Genomic DNA, 20,463 nt, shown 5'->3' with positions numbered 1-20,463 from the left:
TAACTAACCCAACTACAAGAGAACAAGTGGACTTAAAAAGAAAAAAACCTTTATTCCAAAAGAATTACCAAAAGCATGTTAACTGAAACATTTAACAGGTTTCATTTAAAATTACATAGTTACAAAATTCAAAATATCAAACAGAAACAGCTTTGTGAACTTAACCATTTTGAATGAAACTTTAAGAATGAAAATGTAGAGACTGCCCATTTTGGGAGCCATTTAGGCAAATATTTCATATTGAGGAAAAAAGGCATTAAAAACTAAAAGTCTCAAATTTATGAATGCCTGTTCAAGTCTTTGATATGTATGAGAAAACAAAGAGAATTATTTTAATTTAGAAGAACTCAAGTCTTTCTTCAAGTGTTCTCTCCTGTCTCGCCTTCATTTTGACGGCACACCCCTTCCGCTGGTACTTCACACCAACCCAGTGCTGGTCTGCACGACTGGCTCACCAAGGGGCCTCTCGAGCCCGGTTCACCCATCCTGCCTAACACCCCTTCTGAGACCTTACATGTCTGCAAAGCCTTCAAAGTATCACCACTGTAATGGAGCCAGGGAATTTCAGGTCTCCAAAGACGATTATATATGCACAATTCTGTTTTACTGCACAGTTCACAATATATAGCAGGTGATTATATATAACTGTAAGGTAAGATAAATATTGACTATTGAGACAAAAACATCAACTCTGTCCGCAACAGAAATGAAAGATACACAAACTTGCCAACGTATAGAGGCTGTATTTCCTCTGTGGTGCAGTCCTGAGGGCTCATGCCACTCTACTTATGTTAAATATGGAATCTGTAACATCAGACATGAAGTCTCACAGGCAAGCCAGAAGTGCCCTGTGCTCATGAGCAGTCTGGGTTGTGTATGTAACAGAAAGGGCCACTTTTAAAGCTTTTCCAAGTTATTCGATCATTACTTGCCTTTTCAAGATTACTGTACTAGTTCACACTGAAAGTAAATAGTTAGTCTTACTTATTCACACATTGTGACTTACTTTAAAATTCAGACAAAGCTGTGGGCTACGAATAGTTAACTTTTTTGTCAAATTTAAGAAGTCTACAGGACAACACAAAACCATCCCTGGTAATGTAACTGCAGTTTGGTCTTCAAAAGCTGTAAAAAGTGACAAAGAAATCCAAAAATATGAGTTAAAACCATTAAAAATATTTATTGTTTGTAAATGCCAAGTATTTGAGATAGCAGAAACCAAAGCATTCTCCTTCAAATTCTCACCCATGTTTCACAGAAGTGTTTTAGAACTCAGATTTCTACCACCTGTGTGGAGTGTAGAGACGAAAGGAAGCCCCACGGAACCAAAGGCCCGTGGAGTCCGTTCCCAGGGCGAGGGCATGACACCAGGCTGCCACACCTGCCACAGGCTGAGCACCTAGCATGCCCAGGAGTACTCGGGGCATAGACATGAATGAGGGGATCAGGCACCACAATATCATTGTCATTCATTTCTGAGAGTCGCTTCAGATCCTGATGCTTAACTTTGATAGGCCAAAGGAAGCTGCTCATATTTATTTGGTGACAATGTTTTCTGAAGTCCTTACATCTGCACCGTGGTGGCTAAAGTAAACTGCCATTTTGAGCACAACACCGTCAGAGTTGTAGTAAATCTCCTGAGCTTAATTACTTCCTAACAAATATGCTTGACTGTGCTTCTGAATCCTTTTGGTTGGAGGACAGATGTTCATTTTATCTGACCAGCCATACTGCATGTAGAGGTAAACATCTTTTTTGGATTATCCACCCAGAAACTGAGTAAACTACCAATTAAGACCCTGATTTTACTTTGGTTGGTTTGTACACATTTTCATATGCAATTACCCAGAATGAGATACTGGTAATAAGAAACCTAACTACTCTATCATGTCAGATGCTGGGGAGCAATCCTAACTACATATTCACAGATGCAGAGTTTTAAAAGATAAACTGCCTTTCTGGGGTGTTTCATATGTGTATTAATTACTCAACTGGTGTATGTGTCATTTTGCCTTATTTATCTGGAAAAAATATTTTAAGATCTGATTCCTTTGACAAATATGTTTTTGTTAGGTAAAGGATGAGTAGTCTATCCAGCTATTGTCAATTTCTAGAAATTAAAAACGAATCCCTTCAAATATCTTTATTTAGATGTTATCCTCTCAAACTGTCTGTTGTAATGATAAAATGGTAAAACTGGGTTCCCAAAATGTAAATATCCTAATAGAAGTCTCTATTTCTAAGAGGAAGATAAAAGGGGGGGCAATCCTGAGTTTTTTCCTCCCTCCCCAAAACATTTAGAAACCAGAAAAAACAATTTCTGAGACCCTGCTAGACTTCCAAAATACAATTTTATGGAAGTGTTTTTTGAAAGAGATTCAAGAGAACAGAATATTTGAATAAGAAATTACATGGACAGAGCTTGACTTGGGGTGGTGAACACACAGCACAGTATACAGAGATGTGTTGTAGAATGATGCACCTGAAACCCGTATAATTTTGTTAACCAGTGTCACCCCAATAAACTCAATAAAAGGGGGAAAAAAACCCTACAATCCAGAAGGGGAAAAAACCCAAAGCTGTTTGTTAGGCTGGCAACAATTCAAAAAACTTGAGCTCAAGAATTTGATCTTTATGCAGTTTATATTAAACTTCACAGGATGAAATGCCTAGGACAAAATATAAGTCTCCCCATCTTTTGGCAATGAAATAAGTGAAATTAACATAAGGACATTTTGAACAGATTTAAGGTCACATTCAGAACTAAACAGAAAATTTCAAGCCTAGAAACCAAAATAGGAGCTTTCATTGGCTGCTTGACCTACTACGTCCAAGCAGAAATAGTTTGGAAAATGACCATGCCAACAGAAGCTTTGTTTCAAAACTAATACAACTTACCACAAAAAGTTTACGTCTACTAAGCTCTTTCTTCCATGTCCTGCTCCTTTGTCCTTTGGTGTACATGCTTAAGTTTAGCAAAGACTACCCTTTGCAACTCCTCCTAAGAGCAAATGAGCAAGAAATGGAGCAATAAAAGTAAGCCTGAGAACTCAAGGGGCCTTCAGAGCCTTCCCTCCCGCTGCTCATGGCCACTTACATTTCAATACAGAAGGTTTAGACTTTGGGGAAAAAGACCATTTTGGCTGTTAGTTTCCTCTCAAAAGCCATCTATCATAGAGACAGCTATTAACAAGGCAATTAACCTAAACTTCTCAAGATATTAGAACAAAAAAAAGAACAAAAACCCTCAAATTTTCCTACTGAACCCTTTTATTCTGAATTTGTTGGTGCTTAAGGAAAGCAGCTTTGCCCACAATTCACTGTGCCCTAAACTTATGACAATTTATATTTGGCCAATTAGGAACAAGGCCAAACTGCATTATTCTTTAAAGGTCTGGTCAGTTGATAAATGGCACTTAATGGGTGATTTCTTTCATGTAATCTTTAACAAGAACTCGTAAGTCGCGTTGATTATGCCCCAAGAGATGAGGGACCTGTGGTAATTCAGATGGGCACCTCTGAAAAGATTTGTCAGTTTCCTGTCCCGTTCTAACCAGATTTTCCTGAAAACCTTGGGAAAAGACTGAAATTCCCCACCAATCTGAGACTGCATGCGAGTTTTTACAACATTAACTGGAAAAAACAAGATTCCCAACATGGCACCCAATAGACCTCCACAGATAAAATCATTGACCAGATGAGCACTGTGAGTGGTGGCGGTGGGCAGGTGCTCCTTGATGGGGCCCCGCAGGCCAAAGAACAGGACATTGCTGACGCCATTACGGAAAAGAACAGGTATCAAGCCTCGATAATACTCTCCAATCCCATGGCATTTCAGTGCCTTGAAAGCCTGATAAGTGTTTGTAAATTTGTCATGATGCTTGTGGTCTTGAAGCAATGTTTGAACTCTTTCCAATGGAGTGAAAATCGCTTCTGTTGTCCCTGCAAGTAACGCTGCCATGCTACGGGTTGCAAACTCTGGGGCACTAATGTGCTTACGGAGAAGGCAAGATAAATCCTCATAGAGACCAAACATAAGAGCCAGTGTGGTTGTCTTCTGCATTAACGGGGGAAGGATTCCACGATATAAGTTTCGGAACCCATCCCTCCTCAACTGAAGCACTGCATCCCGGGTTTTGATTCCATATAGCTGTTGCCGAAAGAGGACCTTCTGAATGGGAAACGTGATGGCTACATTGTTGAAAGCTGCACAGCAGCCACACAGGTAATGTTTCATTTCACCTATATCTTGTTTTGAAGATGTTATGATTGCCGACCTCTTTTCATGAGCTTCTGAATCCATCATGGGGCTTAAGATCTTTCTTCTTCATGAAGGCTTTTTTAACCTATAAATAATGAAATGACAACAGGTAAACCTTTAAACATAGTGTTAAGCACACATGCATCTTTCCTTTCCCTAATCCTTCATCCACTTTCTGAACACTACTGCATTTTCCCTTTTAGATAGATCAGTAGCTCTGCAAGTATTTTCAGAAAACCCCTGGAGGTCCCTGAGGCCCTCTCTGTTGCCCAGGAGGTCCTCCTCTCTTTTCCAACTACATGCTATGTGAGGCTCGACTTTCTGCACACACTTCAACCAAACAACTCAGGTTGAATGTGGAAGCAGATAGGACACCCTGCCTATTTTTTAAGCCAGCCATTAAAAAACTTGTAACATTGTAAAAACACTCTTCTCAATAATTTTTTAAAGTTATTTTTCATGAAATATGTAATCGTTTACCATCTTTATTTTAAAGTGAATTAGTAAATGTTTTTAAATTTTGTTTTAATTTCTAAGACCACAAATATTAATCTACATAAGTAAATAAAGGCTCTTTGGCATCCACAATAATTTTTAAGTGTAAAAGGGTACTGAGACCAAAACATTTGAGAACCCCTGGTCCATTCATACACTTTGTCTACACCAGTGTTTTTCAACTGCCTGTCTGTGGGCCAATGCCAGTCCATGAGAGATTTTGTGCTGGTTCGTAAAAGTTAACCACCTGACGCTATATGAAAACTATAGTCTATAATCATTGGGTCTATCTTCATGAACCTTCTGGCAGACCAGCACCGGTCCACAGCCTTCTGCTGGTTAAAAACCACTGGTCTACACTACCTAATGATAGACACCATTAACCTTCTGAAACAGATTCAAAGTCCTCCCATGAGAAATAAAATAACAAGTCAATCATTCTGTTCACTAATGTTTACATAGTGCCTACTCTGAAGTAGGCCCTCTGCTAAGTACTAGTGTTTAAAGACAAGGAACTCACAATCTAATAGGAGACTCTGCCAGGTGAACAATCACACCACCGTGTAATACCTTCTATGATAAATGTGCTGTGGGAACACAGGTAAGGGGCACCAAGCATGCATGTTGAGAGGAGGAACTGGAAGGACAGGGTCGAAGAAGGCCTGCAGGTATATACTATACACTGCATTTTCACGTATTTAACCTCAAAACAACTCCATAAAGTAAACATTATTTTCCTAGCTTTTCCAGGAAAATGACCAACCTTCCCCTTTGCCCAAGGTATAGTTAGTGACTGGGAGAGCTGTCATCTGGAAAGAAGTCGGACTCCAGGGTTCATGTTCCTGCTATTACACCACAGATGGCAATGACTTTGGGAGGCTGTCCTGAGACAAAAGTGGTTGAGACAGACTATGCTGAAAAAGATTTGAGCCTAAATATATAAGACTCAGCCCACTGAGCAGAACTAATGAAAAACCCTACCCCTATCCTATTTCTGTCTCCTTAAAATCTCAAGATTGTTCCTCACTAGTCATTAAAATCTGACTTTCCTCAAGAAAGGGTCCAAATAGATCAACCAGAACATTTCCTGTATCTCAGAAATAGTCACAGAAATTACGTTTAGTCAGGGACATGGTAGTTTTATATTTTAGATGTATCAGACTCAATATTTCAAAGTTGATTTTAATTCCTCAATAGTAAGACACCACATTTAACTACAACTTAACAAAAAATTAAATAACCCAATTAAAAATGAGCAAAGGACTTGAACAGACATTATACAAATGGTCAACAAGCATATGAAAAGATGCCTGACATCACTTATCAGGGAAATGCTAATTAAAACCACAATGAAATATCAGCACATACCCATCAGAATGGCTACCACTAAAAAAGAAAAAAAGAAAGAAAATAACAAATACCGGTGGGATGTAGAGAAGTCAGAACTCTTCTGCACTGTTGGTAGGAACGTAAACTGGTATAACCACTGTGAAAAACAGTCTGGTCACTCTGAAAAAAATTTAAAATAGAACTACCAGCAATCCCAATTCTGTGTATATATCCAAAAAGGAAGGGAATCCTGTCACATACAGAGGGAACCCTGAGGACATTATGCTAAGTCAAATAAGCCAGTGATAAAATAACTTATGAATCCACCTAGTCTAATTCAGTCAGAAAGTAGAATGGTAGTTACCAGGGACTGGAAGAAAGGGGAACAGGGAGTTATTGTTTAATGGTTAAAGATGAAAAAGTTGTGGAGATCTGTCTTATAACAATGGGAATATACTTCATATTATTGAACTGTACACTTAAAACGGGTTAAGATGGTAACTTTTATGATTTTTTTCATAATACACACACACTGTATGTAAGAGTTTCAATGGTATATAAATTTTTAAAAAATAGATCAGATAATCCATCTAGGTCTTTGACCTATGACAGAAAAACAAACCAAGTTCATTGTTCCCTTCCTCCCCATACCACATGCTGCTATAAACCACTAAGCATTCTGGACAACATATGTCACAGAGAAATGTGCTCGCTGTGAAGGTGAAGTGCAGAGTTGAGGCACAGAAGAAGGAAGCATCCGTTCTTCCATCTGCGGGAGCCACAGATGCGTAACAGAAACTACAGAACACATGCATACTCAATCATAGCTTCCCCTCTAGGAACAGAGCCGAGGGAAACAGTTGTTAACATAAGACAAACACAAAGCTTCAACTACAGGACAGTCACAGAATGCTCTGAACAGGAATACTGAATAAAAATTAAATGGTCATCTGACCATGGTGGTACAGTGGATAAGAGTGTTGACCTGGGATGCTGAGTAAAGGTTGCTGGCTTGAGTCCAAGGTCGCTGGCTTGAGCAAGGGGCCACTGGCTCAGCTGGAGCACTCCCCACCCTCACTCTCAAGGCATATATAAGCAGCAATCAACAAACAACTAAAGTGACACAAGTATGAGTTGATGCTTTTCATCTCTCTCCCTTCTCTCCCCCTCAAAAATAATTCTCGACAGTAAGAGGCATGCCACATAAATAAAAATTATTGACAAGATGGGATATCATACAGATATTAAACATAAAGGAGTATTTAAAATTTAGTATAGTAATTTTGAATGTTTAATGATGTTAAGAAAATTTCAAATAGCAGTGAGTCCTTTTATTGATCAATAAAAAATGTTACAGCCTGACCGGGTGGTGGCGCAGTGGATAGGGTTGGACTGGGATGCGGAGGACCCAGGTTCCAGACCCCGAGGTCGCCAGCTTGAGTGCGGGCTCATCTGGTTTGAGCAAAGCTCACCAGCTTGGACCCAAGGTTGCTGGATCAAGCAAGAGGTTACTCGGTCTGCTGAAGGTCCACGGTCAAGGCACATATGAGAAAGCAATCAGTGAACAACTAAGGTGTCACAACGAAAAACTGATGATTGTTGAGTTTTATGAGTTCTTTGTATATTTTGGATATTAGGCCCTTATCTGAGCTGTTGTTTGAAAATATCATTTCCCATTTAGTTGGCTGTCTGTTTATTTTGTTATCAGTTTGGAGAGGGAAAGGGGGAGGGGGAGGGGCACAAAGAAAACTAGATAGGTGACAGAGGACAATCTGACTTTGGGTGATGGGTATGCAACATAAGTGAACGACAAGATAACCTGGAGTTGTTATCTTTGAATATATGTATCCTGATTTATTGACGTCGCCCCATTAAAAATAAAATTAAAAAAAAAAAAAGAAAAACTGATGATTGATGCTTCTAATCTCTCTCCATTCCTATCTGTCTGTCCCTATCTATCCCTCTCTCTGACACTCTGTCTCTGAAAAAAGAAAAAGTTACAGTGACAATAATGAGGTCTAATCAGACTACAAAAGGACTATAGTGTTAGAGCAATGAGAAAAAGTTCCAAAGTGACAAAAGGCAAATTGCAGTCTCTCTCTGAGACTCAAGTTTCCACAATGATAACCAAGGCCAATGCCAGCCACGCTGCATGACTGGAGAGAAAGTCAGGTGAAGGGTACCATTATGTCAGGTCCTCCTGCCATATTGGGGACACGTTATAAGCAATGAAATCAGAGCCAATCAACAAACATCAGCCTTTCCATTTGTTTCCTTCCTCCCTAAATTCTTTCTAATAAAAATGTTTCTTGTACTTGGTTTGTACAGACTTTGGGTAAAACTGTCAAGACTCATTTACTTCTATTGGGAATTTCTTCTTTGCTTGCTTTTATACTGGCCTCTCAATACACTACTAAGAGAATTAAATCAACCAACTTACTCAACTCCTGTAATGTTCCAGGCATTCCCCTGGGTGTCAGAGATGAGAGGTGACTAAGGCCCCTGGCCTCAGGGGAGATAAAACATGCGAACAATTACAGTACAGTGTGCTAAGTGCAATCAAAGAAGTTAAATAATACACTGTATACAGGCCCCAGAGAGAAAGGGGATCATTAACTGGATGTCTGCAGGGAATGACAGGGCAGTCTAGAACCCTCGGGCAGGGCTCTGAAGGCTGAAGAAGACTCCCTACTACTTACAAATAAAGCACATTTTAGCCAAAGGAGGTACAGGCTAAGGTGTGGGTCCTGTGTCAAACAGCAGCAGTGTCACATTCTTGAGGAATTACAGTAGTCTCCCTTTAGCTGCGGGGGATAAATTCCAAGACCCACGCTGATGTGAGATACTACAACACCTGCCTGATGAGACAAAGTGGGGTGAACCTCGCAGGCACTGTGAGACAGTTAGGCTACCATAAGGTACCTGAACACAAGCCCTATGACACTGTGATGCTGATAACTGAGAGCTACTGAGAGACGAATGGGTAGGTAGAATACACAGCATGGACGCTCTGGACAAAGGATGACCCGCATCCTGGGAGACGGCAGGAAATGTCTTCATACTACTCGGAACGGCATACAATGTAAAACTTATGTTTACTTCTAGAATTCTCTATTTAATATTTTCAGATTTTGGCTGACTATGGTAACTGAAACTGGGAATAAGAAGGGACAGCATGCTTGAGTCACGTCCTGCTGGAGTGTAACACGCGGGAGAAACGGACCGGCGGCACGAGGACAGAGTCAGGTCAGGGCCTGTTAGGAGACCTGCAGGAAGACCCCAAGACCCTCTGACACTATGTACTTCTTTTTCCTTTCTCATGTGAAGCTAACGGAAACAAACTATTTTCCTCAAGTATGTCACACCAAGATCTATGTATGTGCCCTTTTCCCTGAAGATAAACTATGCCACGAAAATGTAACACGTGCGCACTTTGGCCCAAAGCCTCTTTGGGGTTCGAGCTGAGCTGGCTTGTCCTAGGAGAGATAAACTTACCCTCAGTTGTGAAGAATTCTTACTGGATACCATTGCAGGCTCAAAGTCTGCCCTAAGGAAAGTAATAAGAGGGGTCAGGAACTTTTCTCTTCAGTGAGTCCCTGGTCACACCTACAGAACTCAACAGTGCCAGGGGTCCAGCCTTCCACTGTCCACCCCCACGAGCACCAGAAAACTTTGTTCACTGTAGAAACCACACTTATGGCAGAGGGCTAGAAGCAGTGGGACTTGTATCTACTGTATCTCCCCATGTATAACACGCACCCCACTTTCAAAAAGTTTGGGGTCTACAAACTGGGTGTGTCTTATACAGTGGTTGTAGATTTTTTTACTGGCATTTTCTGCTTTTTCGTGCTTGTTTTTGTGCTCGTTGTAGATTTTTTTGCTTGCATTTCCTGCTTTTTTGCACTTGTCTTTGCGTTCATTGTTTCGCATTTGTTACCAGTATATTACAGTAGGTTATGTTTTGCCACATTCTGCCCAGAAATGGCTCAGAAAAGATTTTCATACAGTGCTGAATTGAAGTTAAAAGTGATCCAGTTTGCAAAAATGAATGGAAATTGTGCTGCTGAATGTTAAGTTTGATCCTCCTCCAACGGAGAAATCAATCCGAGACTGGCTACAGGATAAAGAAACCCCACTAAAAACGCCACGGCAGAAGAAGGCCATGAGAGGCAAGTCAGCAAAATGGCCTGATTTAGAGAGGGAACTGAAGATATGGGTTGAAGAGTAAAGGGCAATGGGAATCCCTGTGTCCACAAAGATGGTTCAGCATGAGGCAAGAAGAATTGCTGATGAAAAGGAAGTTACTGATTTCAAAGGAGGACAAATTGATGCTTCAGGTTCATAAAACGGAATGCACTAAGCATGCGTACATGCACCAGACTTGCCCAAAAGATGCCTGAAAGCTATGAGAAGGTCCTTGAATTTCTCTGTTTTGTCATGCAATGTTAGAAGACACATCAGTTTGAGTTGGGACAGACTGCAAAGATGGATGGGAGTCCCCCTTCAATTTGATGTCCCAAGTAACAGAACTGTTGATAATAAGGGGGTGAAAACTGTAACTGTGAAGACAAGCGGACATGAAAAGAGCCATTATACAGTTGTTCTGGGTTGTTGTGCTGACTGAACCAAGCTGCCTCCTATGCTGATTTTCAAATGCAAAACAATGCCAAAAGAAGACATTCCTTGAGGACTGACTGTCCATGTTCATAACAAGGGCTGGATGGATCAGGATGGGATGAAGATCTGGTTTGAGAAAGTTTGGAGGAGGAGACCAGGTGGGCTCTTAACACAAACCTGTCCCATTGGTGTTTGATCAGTTCAGGGCACACATAACAAAAAACGCAAATACTGCTGAAGATCAAAAAAACAAAACAAAAAACTTGCCGTTATACCTGGAGGCTGGACATCCCAGCTCCAACCACTTGATGTCAGAATTAACAAACCCTTCAAAGCTGCCATGAGAGACGAATGGAACCAATGGATGAAGTCTTCTGGGAACAATTTGACACCAGCAGGAAGAGTGAAGAAACCAACTATAGGAGAAGTATATACCTGGGTGGAAAGATCCTAGGATAATATCAAGATTGAGAGAGTTGATAAGTCATTTTAAGAAGTGTGGCATTTCAAATGCCATAGATAGAACTGAGTACGAAGCATATATGAAGACAGTGATTCGTCATCAGACACAGATGAGGACAAGCTAATGGATGGGAGTTTTGACAGTGATGAGGAGTTGTATTAATTTTATAAATAAAACTTGAGTTCAACAACTTCATGTAATACATCTCCCCCCCAAATTTTGGGCCCAAAATTAAGGTGCGTTTTATACACGGGGAAATACAGTAAACGCTGCTTACCAAGATCATGAATGGGGAATAAAAGGACAATAAAAGCTGTCCCCTGGTGTTCTGAAAATTTGTTTCACTGCAATTTAAATAATCAAAATAAGCCCTGGCTCAGAAAAAGAACTATTTCTAATTTTGGCAGGTATTAATGCAGTTCGATTGCTCACCCAAGAGGCCATATTCCTTCGAAGTCGGGCTGCTTGTACATCCAATGCAACAATAGATCATTTAAATAACTTCATAAAATAATGTATATTACTTTTTTTAGAAACTTACACATTAAATTTACACATTAAAATACACATTTAACGATCTCCCGGTCAGAGCACATACAGGAGCAGCTTGATGTACCTGTCTCTCTCTTCCTGCCTCTCTCTCTCAAAAACAAATAAACAAAAAATACCCCCACATATTTAAAAAAGCTGTGTTAATTTTTCTTGAGGGAGAAAAATAGGGTTGTAAATCAAATATACAGACCTCCTCTCCACCTGGCTCAATGTCCTGACTCTCTTGCCTGACTAGGAGAAAGCCTCCTCTATCCTCATCAGCCTGACTAGTCACAGTCACTCCACTGCTCCCCACCCCACTAACTACCCATCGTTTAAAAAAATACACCAAAAGAACATGCTACTAAGTGAAAAAACTCAAGGTATTCAACAATGCATTTCGGTATCTTCTAATAATAGCACAGAGATACCCTAATGTTTTAAATGGCTACACAGTATTCTATCAACTGTATTATGTAATTATATTCTAATCTAGTCTCTCTCTTATTTATGGTTACTTTTTTTTTTTTTTTGCTTCTAAAAATTGCTGCAATAATCAGCTTTGTACCTATACCTTGCTTGGGCAACTCTCACAAGTTTATTGGTCAGGTAAATCTTTACAATGGGCCTGTTGGCTCAAAGAGTAATGCATTTTAATTTAATAATTACTACAAACTGCCCCCAGAAAATTTATGATTTCCATTTCCATTAGGTGTATGCCAGTATCAGTTTTCCTACTATTTCCAGCATCAGGTATTAAACTATAATTTACACCAATGGGATGGGTGAAAAAAAAAACTCATTTATTTCATTTAAAATTTTTGAATAAAATTCAGCTTTTCATTTTAACTGACTATTTAAATTTCTTTTATTATAAATTTTCATGTCACCCATTTTTCTGTAAGCACTTTTTATTGATTTGTAAAATTTGCATATGAAGAAAATCAATCTTATATTAATCAAATTGTGGCAAACACTTTCCCCACTTTGTATCATTTTTATGATACTGAAGTTCTTAATTTGAATATTAAATTTATCAATCTTAGTTTCTAGGTTTTGTGTCCTCCTTAGGACTTCATTACTCTAAAATTATAAATTAATAATCCATGCTTTCTTCCCTAACTTTTATGGCTTCATTTATTATCTGTTCTGTATTCTCTGAAATTCAGTATAAAGAGTGAGGCAGAGAGTTGGGTTAGTATAACCTAAACACCGATAGGCACTTTTATGTATTTCTGCACTCTATTCTGCTCAACCAATAGCCTAGTATCTCTTCCCTTATACCAAGCTGTTTTAATGTGCTGTAGCATCAGAACAGATTATCTAGTAGGTCTTCCTTTTCTATTCTTCCTGTCAGAATTACCAGTTTTCTGGGCTCTTATATGTTAGTGTATTTTTGTCACATTTTTCCTCAAAAATCCTAGTATTTTATAGCAAAAGAAACTTTACAAATTTGAAGAACTGTTTCAATATTGAACTTTACAAGGACATGAGGACTTCCTTTTTTTTAATTTTATAAGGCACACTCTTAGGTAAGAGGTGCTTTTTTTTTTTTAATTCATTTTAGAGAGGAGGGGGGGAGAGAGAGAGAGAGAGAGAGAGAGAGAGAGAGAGAGAGGAGAGAGAGAGAGAGAGAAAGAGAAGGGAGGGAGGAGCTGGAAGCATCAACTCCCATATGTGCCTTGACTAGGTAAGCCCAGGGTTTTGAACCAGCGACCTCAGCATTTCCAGGTTGACGCTTTATCCACTGCGCCACCACAGGTCAGGCGAGGACTTCCTATTTACTTGTATCTTTTTACAAACCTTAGTAGCATTTTTTTAAAAACCTTCATTTATTGATTTTAGAGAGGAGAGAGAGGGAGAAAGGGCCGGTAGGAGCAGGAAGCATCAACTTATAGTAGTTGCTTTTGGTATGTGCCTTGACCAGGCAAGCCCTGGGCCTCGAACTGGTGACCTCAGCATTCCAGGCTGCCTCCCTATCCACTGCACTGCCACAGGGCAGGCACCTTAGTAGCATTTAAAGGGCTCTCTTTTGTGTTCTTTCTCTCTCTCTCTCTTTTCTTTGAAAGAGGAAAAGGAGGAGGTAGAGGAGAGGGATGGGGGAAGAAAAGACAGAAGGAGGGAGGGAAGGAGGAAGGGAGGAGGGAAAAGGGGAAGGAAGGGGGAGATAGGGAGGGAGAGTGGAGGGAGGGAAGAGAGCAGGAGGGAGGGAGAGGTGGAGAGAGATGCAACAACTAGTTGCACTTAGTTGTGCCAATGATTGCTTCTCATATGTGCCCTGACCAGGGCTCAAACCAGCTAGACCTAGAGATCTAGCTAGAGACCTCAACGCTCCACAATGCTCCATCTATCCACTGTGTCACCAGCCAATTAGCAAACCTTAGTAGCATTTACATTTCTTCATATAGATCTTGAATATTTAGGTATGTTACCTTTTCGGTAGCTATTATGAACGGGCTGTTTTTTTCCAATTAATTTTCTCACTGCTTTTTATCTGCAAATTTTTTATGAAAAAGCTGCCAATTCTTGTATTAAAGTTAGAATCAGCCAATTTACCAAATCTTCAATTTTCAATTTTTTTTGGTGGATTTGCTTTAGCTTCCATACATAAAACATCATGAATAATTTTGCCTTCTCCTTTGTAACACGGATCTTTGTTTCTTCTACCTTACTGTATTGGCAAATACTTCCTGAATAAAATTAAATTATAACAATAGTGAATATCCTGATATTTTTTGTGACATCTGTGGGAACTTTGCTGGGGATTACTGTTAAGTATGATGCTGGCTTTTGTTTGAGAAACAGGGAGTTCTTGTCATCTGAGTGTTCAAAATTCAAGTCCTAGCAGTTTCAAATTTACACAGAGAAACTAGTTTTCATGACACAAAACGTTCCACTCAAGTGACCCTCCCCGCTTATGGTCTAGCCCACCCACCTTTTGGACTATGCTGCAAGCATGACGTGGAGCACATCACATCTTCCCAGAGCTATCTACTTCCATCTGACATATTAAGCTAAAAACTAAAACTTCATTCTGCATTCATTCTGAGAACTAGTATATCCACAATTATACTTGAAGCCCCTGCCCACCACTATTTACTAGGAAATTATGTTTCCCATTAAAAATGTATTCCATTTTTCTAGTACTATTAATTGACAAAGAATAGGGCCTTTTAGAGAGTCTTCAAACATGGGAAAGGAATACACATTACTCCTGTTTTACTAAAGTTCAACCATCTCCACCCCTTTCCACAATCAGGAATCTACCTGGTCACATGTCTTTAGGAAGCAACTGAAAAGATCATATACATACTGGGGGCAGAGCCAGTGTAACATTTAAGAGTTAGAGCTAATTGCCGGGGCTCAAATCCTGGCTACTGTTTGACCTTCAGCACGTTACTCAAGTCTCTATGGCTTTGTTTCCTTGTTTATAAAATCAGGATGTTACCTACCTCATAGACTGGTTAATTAACTGGGTTAATACATGTAAAGTACCAAGGAGAGGAGCTAGAAACTAACAGTGCTCAATAGAGATAACTATTATTATTGTTCTCTTCTGGTGTATTTATTTGGTGTACACAATAGCATGCTTTTTTGGTAATTACTCTCCCTTGTAATATGGTTATGAGTCCTTCTTGGCTATGGTGAAATATTAATGTTTATGAAATACCATTGTCTAATATTTCTTTTTAAAACTTTACAACTTCATAACTATAGAGTTTTCAATTTATTACTATCATCATATCAAGTTCAGCATCAATGTCCCATTGGCTTTGTAGAAAGAATCTTATTTTTCCTTCCTTATGACGGTGAACAATTTAAGTCTTACCAAAATTACCCTTTGTCAAAATTTTAAATAATTCCCCAGCAGAGGGGAATATAGCCAATAATATTGTGAGAAGTATGCATGGTAACAGATGATCACTAGACTCAGTGAGGTGATGACTGTACTGTAAAGTATAGAAATGTTGAATATTGTACACCTCAAACTAATATAAAATCATATACCAACTATACTTAAATAAAAACAAAACAAATTCACCTGTAACACCATCTGGGCCTGGTGTTTTGAGGAATGGTAGCTTTCTGATAACGTTCTCAATTTCTTCCATTGTTAATGGTTTGTTAGGTTCCCTCTTCTGGAGTCAATTTTGATAACTGGATTTCCTTTAAAAAAAATTCTGGTTTATTTATATAGTCTTATAAAGTACTTGCTATTTTAAAAACTATTTCTAACCACGTGTTACTTACATCCCCTTTTTTGGTAAGCAGGGCAGCGAATACATCTAGTTTACAATCTTCCCACCTTGCAAAGAACCAGCATTTGAATTTTCCAATTTTACTATCTTACACTTTTTAAATGTTCTTCCTTTTTATTATCATTTTTCTCCTGCTTTGTCTGTTTATTTTATTCTAATTTTTTTAAGTTACATGCTAACTTTTACTTATTTTTTGTTTCATAATCTTAGTATTTAAGGTTATGCATTTTACTTTCAGCAACACTTTTATTACTTTTTAAGATATTCTGTGGATAACTTTGGTCTGATGGTCGCCTTACCATCTGTATTATCTCCTGTTTTTTTCTTTTGCCACCCGGCTTTGATTTGGGATGGCTGTAAGTGCCCCTTTTCCAGAGTCTGAACCTGTTTTAGCTTTGTGTGTCACATCCTATTCTTTCTTTATACTTTCTTTATACTTAGGAGAAGAGCATCTTTCTCATGGCCCACAGAAAAGATCCTACAGGAATGGAACTAATATTTGGCAACCGTTCACCAGTTTCAAAGGTCCAGTGACAAATACATCCTTCTCAAGCTGACCTTCATCAACAGGAGAACAAAGCAAAGGGGTGAAGCCAAGTTTACCAAGTCCACTGTTATTGTAAGTTTTTTTACGAACAGTGGGATGCCAGTCATGAACACATATGAGCATAAAGTACCGGTTTTATGACTTTGTCACCACAAAAAAAACTAAATAGCCAATTCTAAAAGCAGCCATCTTTCTGCTGGATCATGTTGAGTTACAGGGTGAGGGGGAAAGAAACAGATAACTTTAAATGCTGCCCTGGCTGGTTGACTCAGTGGTTTAGAACATTGGCCCAGCGTGTGGAAGTCCCAGGTTCAATTCCCAGTCAGGACACACAGGAGAAGTGACCATCTGCTTCCCCACCCCTCCCCCTCCTCTTTTTCTGCCTCCTCCCCTCTGGCAGACACTGCTTGAATGGTTTGGCCCAGGGTGCTGAGGGCTCCATGACCTCACCTCAGGAGCTGAAACAGCTCTGCTGCAGAGGAGCAGTGGACCCAGATGGGCAGAGCACCCCCTGTAGGGGGCTGGCAGGGTGAATCCCAGTCAGGGCACATGCAGGAGTCTCTCTCTGCCTCCCTGCCTTCTGCTTACTAAAAAATAAAAAAATTTAAAAATGGATGAATGTTAAAAATGGCCATTCTGGCCTGAAATTTTGGTCCATTCTGAATAAAAAGAATTTTCTAGCACTGATATGAGAAGCTGAAATTCTGATACCCTCCTTGGTCTGTTGATTGTGTTGTTTCAACTTGTTTTTTTGAAAAAGCATTTTTGCTAGAAGCTACAGACATCCTCCTTCATATCTAGCAGTACTTTCTATAATATAGTGTTGTGCCATTAAGCATTTCAAGACTCTTTAAGAACTTAATGTGTTGCTGACTTTGTGTTAATCCTGTTCCAACAGCTGTTTCCCTTAACTCAGGAGACAACTTCTTATGTGTGACAGTTTCCCTTAACACCATTTTTGTGTGCATATATCTGACTTGAAAGAACTGGGGGGAAAAAGCTTTATAATTTTTTTTTCTGAATAGACCTTCTGCCTGTTACATTTATGCTCTTAACCAATTAAAGAAACCAATGGTATTTTTAGTTTAAAATTTTTTTCTATAGATGTTCAAGAAGTAGTTTGCCAGAGTATAGAGTTTCATAATCATTAATCATTTCATTTAGAAATTAAACGTAATGGGGTGACATTGGTCCATAGAACACATAGGTTTCAGGTAAACATCTCTATAGCACTTGAACTGCACACATTTAATCTTTTATATTCTTACTTCTGTTTCAGCTGACCAACATGAGTTTAAAAACTCATTACTACAATACTACTACTTAGCACAAAGATGCTTTGTAGCAATGTAATGGTTTCCTTCAGTTTCAGAACTAAACATTATGATTAACAAAAACATTCAGATTAAGGCAGTGGTCCCCAAACCCCCCGAGCCGTGGACCCGTACTTGTCCGTGGGCCATTTGGCACTGGTATGCAGAGAAAGAATAAATAAATAACTTACATTATTTCCGTTTTATTTATATTTAAGTCTGAACGGTGTTTTATTTTTAAAAAATGACCAGATTCCCTCTGTTACATCCGTCTAAGACTCATTCTTGACGCTTGTCTCGTAAGTTCGACAATTATATTTAAAAATACCACAGTTTTTACGCAGGTCGCATAATTTTACTTTGTGCATTTATCCGTCCCACCCTAAAGGCTGCTCCGTGAAAATCTTTTCTGACATTAAACTGGTCCATGGCCAGAAAAGGTTGGGGACCACTGGATTAATGTACATCTGATCACACAATGATACACTGTGGCAATTTATGAACAAAAATATTTTCATTTGTACACAGGGAACACAACATACAGTATTTTAAATTCTAAAGTTGTTAGCTACAAGCTATTTAAGAATATGTTCCTTGATAATACAAAGTTACCTGCACACTTGAACAATATTTCGTCCACATTCATTTTTAATTTTTATTGGAATGGTACTAGCACGACTTTCCAAGTTTTTGCAAATTAAAGTTACTTCGTCCAGTTTGTAATTACTCTTAGTAACAGTGGCAAACAGAAGCTAGCCATTTATTGACCACTGTATTGAACTATTTTAAGAACATTACTGTACATTTAGAGTTTGATTTAAAAAGAAAAAAAAAGGCCTTAACACAAGGAAAAGCAATGTAACGAACCCAGACTTCACAGATTTAAAGCTTTCCCTCTCATTCATCCTACACACCAGGATGGTGTGAAAAGGTTCTTAATTTAGCAACAGAAGCAAGGATAGTGTGCTCGGTATTCTGGCAAAATGAAGCTTAAAGTTTTTTATGTTTATCTATACTATGTACATGGCTATATTTCTTTGCTAAATTTTCCCCATTTTAAATTCTTTAACATGGATAATTGTTTTTTTTTAATTTATTGCAAAATTTATTTATCATAGTTTTACACTCCCTAAAACACTCAACCTATCTCAACATTAGGAAGCAAAGCTACTGAAGTTGACTTTCAAGCAACTCCAAGTGTCAAACTTTTGTTGCATAAGAAAACAGTGTAAAGTCTAAATACTCACTGTAATTTACGATAAACAAGATCCAGATGTGATCCCAGCACAAAGGTCTTTGTGCAAAACTGGGGAGAAGGCCATAGTAATTCTCAAAGGATGTGAACTCAAAGGACTCCAAGTCCACAGGTCTGACTCAGCATTCATAACAAGATCAACCTGGGTTCTAGTCCTAGTTATAACACTATTGTGCTACCTACCATAGATACAAAGCAATTTCTGTAATTTAAAAATCCACATCTCTGGGCTTACTTTCATCTACCAAAAGAGAGACCTGATTAACTCCACTCCTTAGAGGTGACAGCCTGTGATTTTTCCCTGAGATGCACACTAAGGGTGAGTCCAAAGTGTCTAACCTTGTCTAACCCTGTGCTCTGGAACCACTAGGGGACCTGACCAGCCCTAACATCTTTTAATTTTATGGAATGCTTTCAAAGCAAGGGCAGGGGAGGCTCAAAGTGGCAAGGTCCCTGAGGGCTTCACAGCGTACTGACAGAGAAACAGGTGTGAATCAAGACCAGCTGTGTATAGCTGTAAAGGGCAAAATAATTATGCCGAAAGGGTAACTACAGCCGAAGCATCGACATGCTCCATCTAGCTAAGCTTCACACCAAATAATCGGTACAGAGATTTACCATTAACACCACCGTCTCCCTTCCCCACATTCCCAGAAAAAATATGCCCTGTATTGAGTTTCGCACAACGCCAAGCAACATGGTGTCGCAGAATAAGCATTGTCTGGCTGTGCAGCTAAACTTACCTCTCCCAGGCGTCCATTTGGCCAATCAGTGAGAAGGGGAAGGGCAGGGGAGGCGAGCGGGTTGCCCTTCCTTCTCCGACACTCCGCAGAGTCGGGGGTCCCGGAATCCCAGACGCCGGGGGGCGGGGGCCCTTGCGCCGCGCCAGCACCGCCCTTCTCCCGAGGCAATGGCAGAGCCGGCCCGTCCCCGCCCTGCAGTCCGAGAGCGCTCCCAGCACCTACCCGCTCGGGGCGCGCCCGAACGAACGTGCAGCCTCCTTCGCGGGAAAAGCAAGCTTCGGCGGCCAGAGGCCGTCTCTAGCCCAAGAAGCCCCGCTGCAGGCGGGCAAGCTGGGAGCCGCGAACCTCAGGAGGGAAGAATCGAACCCACGCCGCAGCGCGCAGCGCGAGCGCGCGGAGGGCCGGGGCAGGGTGGCTTCCTCAGACCCTCCTTCGTGCTACTACGCTCTCCAAACAGAAACCGGGGGAAAGCCCGCTTACCTTTCGCAGGCTTCTCCCACTCACCCATCGCCGCGGGCGCCCGGATCCACGCCCGGTAGCCGCCGGCGGCGGAACCGCGAGCAAGCGAGCTCGCGCAGGCGCAGACTTGGACCGACCCGGGTTCGCGGGGCGCAGCGTGACGCGCTTGCGCTGTCCCAACCCAATCACGT

At 40.1% G+C, this 20,463-nt stretch overlaps 1 protein-coding gene across 6 annotated transcripts; it reads right to left on the bottom strand.

Annotated features, from left to right (window-relative positions):
- Positions 1-759: 759 nt before the first annotated feature.
- SLC25A51 (solute carrier family 25 member 51) lies at positions 760-20,445 on the bottom strand. Of its 6 annotated transcripts, none has more exons than XM_066256707.1 (5): positions 20,294-20,445; positions 15,739-15,863; positions 9,581-9,632; positions 6,178-6,265; positions 760-4,346 (listed from the first exon to the last, which is right to left on the bottom strand). In XM_066256707.1, exon 5 carries the CDS (start codon positions 4,304-4,306, stop codon positions 3,434-3,436), a length of 873 nt encoding a protein of 290 aa, XP_066112804.1. In that variant the 5' UTR covers positions 4,307-4,346; positions 6,178-6,265; positions 9,581-9,632; positions 15,739-15,863; positions 20,294-20,445; the 3' UTR covers positions 760-3,433. The 6 variants fall into 6 exon arrangements, with proteins under 6 accessions (XP_066112804.1, XP_066112803.1, XP_066112802.1 ...); XM_066256706.1 differs by lacking the exon at positions 6,178-6,265 and adding an exon at positions 16,953-17,089 and having other exon boundaries at positions 20,294-20,429; XM_066256705.1 differs by lacking the exon at positions 6,178-6,265 and having other exon boundaries at positions 20,294-20,439.
- Positions 20,446-20,463: the final 18 nt, after the last annotated feature.

The sequence above is a fragment of the Saccopteryx bilineata genome, chromosome 2 (genome assembly GCF_036850765.1).
Source record: "Saccopteryx bilineata isolate mSacBil1 chromosome 2, mSacBil1_pri_phased_curated, whole genome shotgun sequence".
In the NCBI taxonomy this organism is placed as follows: domain Eukaryota; kingdom Metazoa; phylum Chordata; class Mammalia; order Chiroptera; family Emballonuridae; genus Saccopteryx; species Saccopteryx bilineata.
This window is presented reverse-complemented; position numbering and strand designations above follow the sequence as displayed.